This window comes from Bos javanicus, chromosome 11, assembly GCF_032452875.1.
Source record: "Bos javanicus breed banteng chromosome 11, ARS-OSU_banteng_1.0, whole genome shotgun sequence".
Taxonomy (NCBI): domain Eukaryota; kingdom Metazoa; phylum Chordata; class Mammalia; order Artiodactyla; family Bovidae; genus Bos; species Bos javanicus.
Genome location: NC_083878.1, coordinates 32,349,637 through 32,361,703, shown reverse-complemented (window position 1 = coordinate 32,361,703; position 12,067 = coordinate 32,349,637). Strand labels below are relative to the sequence as shown.

Sequence of the window (12,067 nt, the reverse complement as noted above, 5' to 3'; positions counted from 1 at the left end):
TTGGTTTAATAATATAATCCTTATTGTGAAATCAGCTTATGTGAAAAAATCAATAATTACCTTTGTCACTATTTATTTAATGAATCCATGGAAAGACTTCATTAAATTATAAATGCCTCATTACTGATATTCTCATAATAGACTTTTGAAATTATTATGTGAGCCAGTTATCTATTTTAAGAAAGATACAGTGTTGAAAGATAAGTACATGTCCGGTGAAACTGCTTCTGGTTTTGCTAATGCAATATTCATGAGAATTTGCCAGAGACAAACACATTTAATCCCAGAGAATAAGAATTTGAAATGAATTCTTTTAAATTGTAATTATCCATTGGCAAGAAAGTTTAGCAAGTTTTATTGTTTATGTAATTGAAATGACTTTCTAGCCTGTTAATATGGGAGGGGTGTGTTTTGAGAATATTTACAGTTTCTGAATAGAACTATAAATATTGGCACTCTAAATATGCTTGATATTAATATTTTATTGTTTTTATGCCTTTTTATTTGTTTTTTAGGGGAAAAATTGGCCTATTGGCTATTATTTATACTTAAACTGTTTTTCAAGAACTTGATGCAAACTGGAGTGGAGTAAATGATGTCTGCGTTAGGGTACAGTCTATTGTTTGAACCTATTCAGGTGATAATTCAGTTCTAGTTGACTCTGGACTTTGAATCCATGAGATGTCAAAGATGTTGGAAACTGAAGGACCAAATCAGCATATGCAGGAAAATATGAGCATTGTTTAAAGTCAGAAGCTCTCCAAGTATCACCAGTTCTCTCTGTTTCTTGACAGTCTGTTTTGTTGCAAGAAATGAATCCCTGAGAAATCTGGGAGTTTCTTTACACTAGAAAATATATATTTTATCACATATACATGGGACCTAGAAAAATGGTACAGATGAACCTATTTTCAGGGCAGAAATAGAGATGCAAACATATAAAATGGACATGTGGACATGGAGCGGCGGAGAGGAGGTGGAATGAATTGGGAGATTGGTATTACCATATAACACTACCAGGGGTAACATGGATAGCTAGTGGGAACCTGCTGTATAGCACAGGGAGCTCAGCTCGCTGCTCTGTGGGGACCGAGATGGCTGGGATGGGGTGGGGAGTGGGAGGGAGATCCAAGAGGGAGGGAATGTATGTATACCTAGAGCCAATTCACTTCATTGTACTGCAGAGATTAATACAACATTATAAAGCAACTAGACCCCAATAAATTATATGGTGGTGGTGATTTAGTAGCTAAGTCATGCCCAACTCTTTGAGATCCCAAAGACTACAGCTGGCCAGGCTCCTCTGTCCCTGGGATTTCACAGGCAAGGATACTGGAGTGGGTTGCCATTTCCTTCTCCAGGGGATCTTCCCAACCCAGAGGTTGAATTCACATCTCCTGCTTGGCAGGCAGATTCTTTACCACTGAGCCATGTGAGAAGCCCCAATAAGTTATATATATAAACTCAAAAAAGAAAATAAGCATTTTACATTTCATATTGCCAAAAAATATAGGGATAAGGTAAAGGACTCTTTTTCAGATTTTGGTGCGTTTTGTATCTTTAGCATTGTAACATGTCTATTCACAGAACTTGAATCTCCTTAATGATTAGAACTCTGATGAAAATAGCCTTCTGCAGCCTTCCTGTCAGAACAAGTAGTAAACTTTAAGAATTTCTTTCTGTCTATTCTGGGATAAGGTACATGTCTATAACAGAAGAAACACTAAAGCAATCAACTCTAGAGTAACAGATATCCTCACATGCTTGTTATGGTGAAAGAGTGGATTCCTAGGTTGTGACAGGAATTTAAAACTGTTCCATGGAATATTTCTTCTTTACTCCAGTAAAGTCTAGAAAAAGTCTCATTATTACCTTGGTCACTCTTGGATAATGAAAAAAAGTCCTCTGTTCACGTGGATATAATTTCAGCTTACGTGTATGCTCAGTCTGTCAGTCATGTCTGACTCTTTGCGACCCCAAGCACTGTAACCTGCCAGGCTCCTCTGTCCATGGAATTTTCCAGATAAGAAAACTGGTGTGAGTTGCCATTTGCTACTCCAAGGGATCTACTCTTGAGTCTCCTGCATTGGCAGGCAAATTCTTTACCGCTATGTCACCTGGGAAGCCCAGTTTCAGCTTTCTCGTTTGTAATAATAAATAGAGTTTCAGTTAAAGCCAGCCTCATGCCTGCTTGGGCTGCCTTGGAGCTGCTACTTGCACGGGGTGAGGGAACAGGGTCATGTCTCCTCTTACTTCCAAGGCCTTTACTCCTCCTCCTTTCTGATTCCTCCAGGTATGAAGCAGGAGAAGGAAGAGGAGATAAGGAACAGAAATGATCTTACTTGGCTAATACAGTAGTAACCATCTAGCTGGGTTTAGCCCATGCTTAAATTTGGCTCGGAGAAGCGCTTTTGGGGGACATTTTGGTGGGATTTTTGTGTGTGTGTGCGACACACACACAAAAATTTCAAACCACATGTTTGAAATTTCTTTACTTGCAATTCCCTGAAAGTGGGTAAATGCACCTCCTTCAGATAGTCCTTTAGGATTTCACCTCAGTCCCTGCGCACCCGTCACTGCAACTCCATGCTCTTTCTGTTGAGTTGTCTTCACTACTCACCACCTCTCTCTCCAGGGACCCTCTCGGATAGAATACGGCACTGTTCTGTGCTGGCTCTCTAACCCATGGTCCATGTGTAATGCTTACCTGTTCTTTCTTCTAATGAAATATTAACAGGTTATCCCTGGGGCAGTAGTAACTCCTTGCTCTGCCATCAGAGCATCAGTCAGTAATAGTCTCTCCCCTTGAAAATTTGTTGGGCAAGAGTCAAATCCCAGGCAAGGGCAGCCAGGGTGGCTGATTACCTCCACAACTGCTCCCAGCTTCCAGGAGACAAGTATCAAACTTCCTGGGATGTGCCGTTAAAGTCCCTTTCCCCTGTACCCCTAAGATAAGGGAAAAGTAACCTTCTGTCTTGGAGGTACATGCAAATCACATCACACCCCAATTTTCGCCAAAAATCCTCTTCTAATTATCAATCACCTCTTGGTCTTTCTTGCCTTTTTAATTGGCTGCAAATAGGTAATTACTCAAGGGTCCCAAAAGTAGTTTTCAGTGCTCTTCTTTGCAAGTCTGGCTTAGGCAGTCTTGTATCTCATTTTGTAAAAGGGAAGCTGAAAGCTGGCCTTTTTTATTTGTTTATTCTTTGTTTACTTACTGACATGTCAAGATTACAGCTGAAACTGAGACAAAAGAGTCCATTTTAACATCCAGTTATGTCCATGTTAAAGATTGAGGGCAGAAGGAGAAGAGAGAGTCAGAGGATGAGATGACTGGATGGCATCACCAATGCAATGGACATGAACTTGAGCATACTTTGGGAGATGGTGAGGACAAAGAGGCCGGGTGTGCTGCAGTATATGGGGTCGCAAAGAGTTGGACATGACTGGGCAACTGAATAACAAATGTCCACATATCAGTCACTTACTATCCTCTCTAAAATTATTTTAAGCATGCATTGATTGATACATGCAAACAATCTGCAGAGCATAATAAGAGCCTCCATGGGGCTCCTTATTCTAGCCAGAAAGATAAAACCAGTAACAAAGAACAACCAGATTTACCAAATATGCTACCTGTAGCTAGAGGATGACCCAATATTCCTAAAATTCAGCCTAGTGTAATGATTAGGAGCTCAACCACTGGACCCCAACTGACTGCATTTGAATCACAGCTTTTCTCTTTCTAGCTGCATGACCTTAGCTAAATTACTTTATCATTCTGTGCTTCAATTTCCTCATCTGTCAAATGCAGACAGAATAATACCCCTCTCTTGGAGTTGATAGGAAAAATATCAGAGTTAGTATTGGTAAAGTGCTTAGGACACTATAGAGTTGTTGCTTAAATAAAGATAATAAACTATTCTTAAAAAATTTCCTGTGGCATTGTATCACAGGTGTTAAAATATAAATATGCCATGTTAAATATTTTACTGAAAATGAGCAAAGAGGAATCCTACTAAAATGAAAAAATAATGAGTGTTCACACAAAATACCTAGGCTTTAAAATTTTCTACAAAAGTCTTTATAGGTCCTTGGTTAAAAAGTGTTCATTGAAATCCTCTTGCTTATCTTCTGAATTAATCTATAAGAAAGCAAAACGCCTTACAATGGCATATACTTCAAAGTAAGAAACTTGAGAAATACGTAGAATATAAAAATAAGCCCAGGTTAAAACAGAAGAGCAGAGGTCTATGCGGCTTGTTAAATTTCCCTCCTCATTTTGACTGAGTTTCCTAATAACCCAAGTCAGAAAGGAAATGTGATTTTGTCATATTGTCCATCAAGCACAAAACAAATCAAAACACACAAAAATAAAAGCTGTGCTAACCTGTTACAGGAAAGAGCTCTTTTGTGGACCCTAAGAACCAGGAATAAGAAAAACAGAAGGGAACAATGACAGTGATCAGTGTCCCAAACAACATCTTCAAATACTTCCCTTCAATTAATGTAGCGTTATACAAGATTTTTTTTCAGTTAGTACAATAACTCTCAGTGTAAGCTGATGTCATACTCTTGCTGCTTAGTTCAGTGATGAGAATCCAGCAAGAGGTCAAGAGGCTGTGGTCCAAATCTTCAGGTTTCCGATGTCCTGGTTTTAAATTTCTGCAGGAATGGATGGGCTGTGTGTCCTTTACATCCCCTTCCCCCCATGTTGTTCCTCTCAACTGAGGTTTGACGAAAGGTGAGCTGCCGACAATTTGAGGTTACGTACTCTGACAAGGACCTGCAGTGCAAGTGTTCTCTGCTACTGATTAAGGGCAAGTCCACATGCTTTAAAAATAACTGAACTCATGCCAGAGTTGACAACCCTGCTGTTAGAGAAGGCTTCTCAAAGGCAGAGGGCATAAGCACATGTTTCTCTTTGGTGCTTTGTACAATGAAAGTATAAAGTTAACAGCCACAAACTTTGCACTGAGAATAATCTGTAATGTTGCTTCACATAATTTAGAGAGTTAATTTTAGATAGCCATATCTTAACTTCATCTTAGCTTAGATATACACTAAGAACGAGGGAACTGAATTCTAACTCTAGCATCCCTCCTTTTTATTATATGACCTTGAACAAGTCATTGCACCTTCCTGCATCATCATTTCATCATCTGTAAAATAATTTGAGTAAATTTCAGAGTCTTAGCATAGGAGGATCTTCTGTGTGTGAATAATGATTGCACTCACTAAATGCCTGTGTGTTCATATTCTAGAGAATGATTTTCTATATTGTCAGCCTTTGTCCACGTTGGATTCAGAAATAGACTTTATTGCTCTGATTTCACCAGTTATTAAAAGGGAGAATTTCAAGCCTCATTTTTCTTGTGAAATGGAAGGCATGCATTAAAGGAACTATGTTAAAGAACATGAAAGTATACCGTTTCACACAGGCAGCTGTGCACCTTGTCTGTGGCAACCCCTGGGAAGAAGGCGGCTCAATTCTCTTGAAAGCGTGTCTTTTGAAATATTAATTATCCGTGAGAGAGATGCTTCAGATTTACCCAGATGTCAAGAACACAGCACAAATTTTAAGAAATAAAATCGAAGGAGAACAACTGTTGTTCTGAAGCATATTTTTGAGCAATGTAATCCTAACTAAATACTGATGAATCAGCACAACTTCCACTCAACTCTTTTTACTCCTCTGCTCTCTTCCAGCATCAAGGAAAAATTGGAGTTAAATTTAATGTTGGGACGGATGACATCGCCATCGAAGAGTCCAATGCAATCATTAACGATGGGAAATACCACGTAGTCCGCTTCACGAGAAGTGGTGGCAATGCCACGTTGCAGGTGGACAGCTGGCCGGTGATTGAGCGCTACCCTGCAGGTAAGCCAGTGAATGTGTATCGGGGGAAGATTTTATGAAAAACAAACGAAAACGAAGCATTGTTTTGCGTCCGTTTCACCCCATTGTGGGTTTTCTGAGAAACCATCAAGTATTTATTGGACGTTAGAGTCGTGTGAATGTAATGCTATCCTAAACTGTTCTTGATACAGTGTACAAATGGCATTATATAGGAGAACTTGAAGGCACACGTTATAGTTTGCAAAATTCTGGACATCAGTGAAACCAGAAAAATGCACACATAAAAGGCACAACATGTCAAAGCTCTTTTTACTGGATCCTTGGATTTGAACAAAGGAAAGGCTTTGTCAAAAGTAACAAAGTTAAAATTCAAAACTAAGACAGGGAATATTATACCACTTTTCTCTGAAAGAAAATAGGATGATGCAGTTCCTTTGATGGTGGTACATAGCTGAAACCCATGAAAGTTGCCGGCAGGGACAAACAAAAATAGTAAAGGAACTCTGTCTAGTACCATAAATAAGCAATTATGAGAACATGTAAGTAAATGATGTTTGTTTTCACTGTCCTAAACCATGGGGTTTTACACAGATTCTGTGACACTAGGATTAGTCATTTCAAGTCTATAAAATGAACGTTAATTTATTATTGATAAAATAAAAATTATCTTTCTTCATCATTCGTGAGTTTTGTCAATACTATTACTGAAACAGACAGTACATTATAAATTAAACCAGTTACTTGTGCTTGCATATACTCTCAATTTTTAAAATGCCATTTTAAAGTAAAATTCAAATTAAAGCACAAAGGTATTTTGCTCTAATTATTATCCTCTCCATATTTTAGTGCAAAATAGACTACTAGAAACATTGTCTCATTTTTCTGCGCACCCCTTTTGGAAACAACTCTTTTATATACAGCAGCAGATTTATAGCATGGTAGAGAGAAAGATTAAAAAAAGAAAATTTCATTTGGCACAATAAAATGATTACCAAAACTTATATAGAAATTTCTCTATTACAGTATTTGTTTCTTGCAAGAAATAATTCAAGGAAGTAACTAACTTACAAAATAAAAACCTTTTTCCTTAGTAGTTACACATAATTATGAAATGAAATATCTTTGATGCCCTCTGGGACCTTTTATAAATTATAACATCTACATATTTAAGCTGCACTTCAAACCTATTCTGTAAATCTAGTGCTTTACAAATATATACTGAATTTAGTGTAATAAATACTGTCTTCTTCTGAAAATACAGAATTCATAGGCAAGCACATTAATAATACACCCAGTACCTTTTAAAATACTGTCAATTAATAGATACAATAGATATTTCCTGAATTGATGTCATTCAAATCATCCAGGTCTTAAGACTACAATTATGAGAATGCACACCTTCTGTTACCAACTATAATAAGATGAAGGAATGGAAGATCTGGAAGCAAAGTAACTTAAATGTGAATGCAGTGTTATATAGCCCCTGCTAACCCTTATCACATTTACTGAATTCTAATAGAAATGTAATTTTTATAATAACTGCAGCCTTAGTGAAATGACAGGAGTCGACTGGATTTTAATGTAAAATCCAGATTAATCAATACCTATTTACTGAGAGGAAATCATTGCGCTGGATACCACTGAAGACATAAAGTAGGGTAAGGTCTAGACTCTGCCCGTGGGATGTGGTCCTCTGTGAACAGTGGACCCGAACTTGTAAAAGGACAAATCCTGTTACTCTTATATTAGAGTGCTGCAGTTGCCTCTTGAAACTTAACTTGGTTTCACCAGTTAGCTCATTAAAATTATCTTAGTTCATTAACTTTTCACTCTTGTTACACTTTCCAAGCCAGTGTCTCTAAGAACCCTGCTCTAGAGAATGTTAATGGTGACCTATGGCAGGAGAAAGGAAGCCCCACCCTCAAATTAGTTTGGGAACTTCTGGGTTAAAGTAAGTTAAAAATATCTATACTTGGACTTTATATTAATACCATATTGAATCTCTAAAAGAGAAATACAGTATGCATTTCCCAAGCATACATAAACAGAACCTAGTTTTCTGATGTACTAATAATGCATTTAGATAAATATTTTATGTTTTTAAAAACTTCTATACCTCATTATTTTAAAATATTTTATCTGATTATCAGCACTTTAATTGTGTAGATACCAGATACTATATTCTAGGCACAGTCCAGAAAGGGGTGGCCTCTGTCTTTTTGTGGCATCAGTCAGTTCAGTCGCTCAGTCGTGTCTGACTCTCTGCGACCCCATGGACTGTAGCACACCAGGCCTCCCTGTCCATCACCAACTCCCAGGGCTTGCTCAAACTCATGTCCATTGAGTCAGTGACGTCATCCAGCCATCTCATCCTCTGTCATCCTCTTCTCCTCCTGCCTTCAATCTTTCCCAGCATCAGGGTCTTTTCCAATGAATCCGTTTTGTGGCCTGCTAATGTCCAATTTGAATACTAGTAGCTGAGACTGGAGCAGTATTAATTAACTTATAAAACATATAAATGCACTTACCACAAAGCACTATAATGAAAAGTTAACAAATATTTGTATTTGTTCTAGACATATTTTTATACATATAATGTACCAATTAAATGTTTTCTCAATATAAAATATATTTAAAAGTCAGAAGCTGGCAAAATCATGATAATTAAAAAGCAAATCTCTAGAAATACTCAATTTCGGTTTCATCTTTATATTTAGTCAAAGATTCTAAGAGTCCTTCCAGCAAAATTTGTTTTAGATATAATTAATAAATCAAAGGTGAGCAAAGTTGCAGTTATTCTGAAGGATAGAAGCAAGGGTAAACCACTGAATCTGCCCTCAAGGAAATTAGAGCAGTTGTGAGGAATTTTGATATATACATATAAAAAGTTAATGAACAGCATGTAAAGAACTCAGGGGAGTCACCATGGTTGTCATCAAGCATTTTATTAATCACCTGCTCTGCCTGCATTTCAGCATGATATTGAGATAGGAAGTAAGCCATGACAATTTCAAATACCTTTTCTCTCGGAGCTTCATTGGCAACAGTGTCATGAAGACCCAATACAGATTTCTAAGTCCGTGTCACCTAGAACAAAGTGATCCTATATATAAATTCAATAGAAGTGTTTAGTATATCTCTTTTATATTGGTTTGTAGTATGAGCATTTTTATTTTAAAAGCTTTTTGATTATTATTCATTAGAAAAACAGCTGGACCAATGCTTTTACCACTAAATCCTGTAATCAGAAAAGTGGGAACCAATTGACTATATTTGGTTCCTTTTTAAGTGCCTGTACTGCAAAATATAGGTAATGGGGTTGAAATTAGTAATTAAGTATACCACTTAACCTTCCATTATAGTGCTTTGTGGTAAGTGCTTTTATATGAAGCAATTCATCTGGTAGCGACACTATATCTTTAATGAAAAGCATCTAAAGCATTGACCAGTGCCGTTAGCCTATAATTGTCTGGAAGGCTTTCATAGAGAAACTAATTAGCAGAGGTAGATTTTATGCTCTTTTGGAGTGCATGAAATATTCTCATAACTCAACAATTCACGTTAGAATAAATATTGAATTTTCTGAATAGTAGACCCAGTTTTCATTATGCTCTGTGCATGGAGAAAAGTATAGAAATAATATTTTGCAAACCATTTAAAGTTGAAAAAGTCATTTCTTGGTGCTTATCAGTTAAAGCTCTAGAATATAATGCATCATTAATCCCTGATTTGTTCCTAATTGCAGTTAGTAAAATTTTCTCTCTCAACCAAAATAGACTTCCTCCTCTCATGATGTTAATCCACAAACCCTAACATAATTTTACTTGCCCACACTAAAGATTAATCCATATAATTCACAATTACCTTTGAGGTTCAACTTTGGGTTCATTTTTCTACCACAGTGTGCCAAAAAGATGTTATTTATTCTATACAAAGTCAAATATCCATTTTATTCCTGTCCAAGTTAATACATCAAATCGACAAACATGTACTATATTATAAGAAGTTTCTAGACTTAGCATCTGGTTACAGAGATACATAAAAATGTTCAAGATTAATGTATTATATGAGAAAATACAAGTTTTATCATATCATATTTAGCTAATTTTTGAATAAGACATGCTAAGAAACGAGATAAAATAGTTTCAGGGAAGAAGAGCCATTTTAGAGAGTGGTCTAGTTAAGCTACAAAAAATATAGGAAATTTGATTTGGGTCTTTAAAGGCTAGATTTTTACTTAGAGGGTGAATGCATTCATTTTAATGGGATTAGCAGGAACAGATAGTGACAAAATAATTAGAAAGCTTTTAAAAAGCCCAGGTGTCAAAAGATAAGACCTAAAATAAGATGTGAGGGCGTGAGAAAACAAAGAGGTTGAACACAGAATACATTAGAAGACCTCATGAACAGCCAAGTAAAAGGAGAGTCAGTTCTACTTTTCAGTTCCTCTCTCTGTCTCTCTTTCTCTTTTAATTTAACCATGGATTATTCAATGTTCTGATGCTGCTATGTGACCACCAGAATGCACTAGGTGACAATGAAATGAAAACCTGTGTTAGGAATGAGTAGAGAAGACATAGTTCTGGTTTACTTAAAGTTTAGTCTCTTTGAAAATCTACAGATGTCAAATAAAATGGATTAGCCTCAAAGTTAGGAGTTCAGGGTTTAGTTGCTATTAGAGTTTAAATACAGAAAAAGTGGCAGTCTGGAGCAGTGTAAAAATAAAGCATAGTTTAGGGATGGAAGAGTGGAAAGAAAGAGGAATAATTCAAGGGGAGACTTTAAGGAGTGGGTGTCAATGTTGTCTGCATGACCATTTAATTTGGCTCAAAGGTCTTATGGATATTATCTCTATCTCTTGGCTTTCTTTTCATCTTCAAAGGCTTGTAAAATATTTCAGAGCTCAAGAAAAGTCATATTGATGATTTCCCTTTAAATCCCTCAAACTTAATTTAGATTAATTAATTGATTTTTAGTTCAAGTCATGATTATTTATTGGTTAGGTATTTAAGCCATTCCATCCTTTAAAGTTTCCTGCTGCTGCTGCTAAGTCACTTCAGTCGTGTCCAACTCTGTGCGACCCCAGAGATGGCAGCCCACCAGGCTCCCCCGTCCCTGGGATTCTCCAGGCAAGAACACTGGAGTGGGTTGCCATTTCCTTCTCCAATGCATGGAAGTGAAAAGTGAAAGTAAAGTTGCTCAGTTGTGTCCGACCCTCAGCGACCCCATGAACTGCAGCCTACCAGGCTCCTCCATCCATGGGATTTTCCAGGCAAGGATACTGGAGTGGGGTGCCATTGCCTTCTCCTATTTGGTACTAAAATGTTCATTTCTTTGAGTATTTTTATATTTTTATTTTTTAAACTGAAAATTTAGTCTGTGTGATACAATTCAGAAAAATCTCTCATTTATGATCATAGCACTTGAAAGGGGAAGGAACTTCAAAAATCTTCTCTTCCAGCTTCTTCATTTTTAGACAATAAAATGGAACCTTGGAGAGGTTAATGGATTTGATCAGTATCACTATGCTAGTTTGTAACAGAGCCAAAACTACAGGTGAAACTTGTCCACTAACTCTGCACTTTATACTGTCTGGGAGAGAGAAACCAAAATGAAGAGACATCATTAGATGTATCCTCAACACAGCAAGGTACATTCTTCATAACTAAATATTGTGACTTACATGGTCAGTCATACTACTTCTGTTGACCCACAAAGACACACATACATACAATCTTATGAGTATTAAAAAATAGTAACACATGGAATAAAAATAATTTTCTTACAAAGTCATAGTTTTCATCACTAAATTTTTGAATAACTCATTAGTAGGCACTGATTAATTTTTAACCTTACTTTAAAAACTTTATTAGCAAATTAAGTAAACCATTTATGAATCATAATATTTTACTGTTCCTACAACACTCAACCTTTAGGTTGACATACTTTCAAACTTTATATATTTACTAATTTATATATATTTCTCAGCAACATCACTTGAAACTTAATTTCAGGTACTAGAAGAGAAGTGGTTCATTAGAGGATTCAGGTATTAGAATTCTTCAGGATTATTAAGGAGAAAAACTGTATCCTAATGAAAAACTTGCTCCTCTTGGTTAAATGTAGAGATACAGGAAAGGTATGACTGAGTTTTGTTTCCCTCCTACAAAGTTAAGAGTGAAAATCTAACGCACTTATGGTAAATGA

The 12,067-nt window shown here is 36.6% G+C and overlaps 1 protein-coding gene across 21 annotated transcripts in view; it reads left to right on the top strand.

The window, feature by feature from the left end:
- Nucleotides 1–12,067, top strand: part of NRXN1 (neurexin 1) — a 1,221,129-nt gene that overhangs the window by 1,021,406 nt on the left and 187,656 nt on the right. For all 21 annotated transcript variants that reach the window (XM_061432330.1, XM_061432331.1, XM_061432328.1 and 18 more), the window contains one exon: nucleotides 5,710–5,881. In XM_061432330.1, the coding sequence (XP_061288314.1) occupies nucleotides 5,710–5,881 (172 nt within the window). The remainder of the gene's footprint in view (nucleotides 1–5,709; nucleotides 5,882–12,067) is intronic.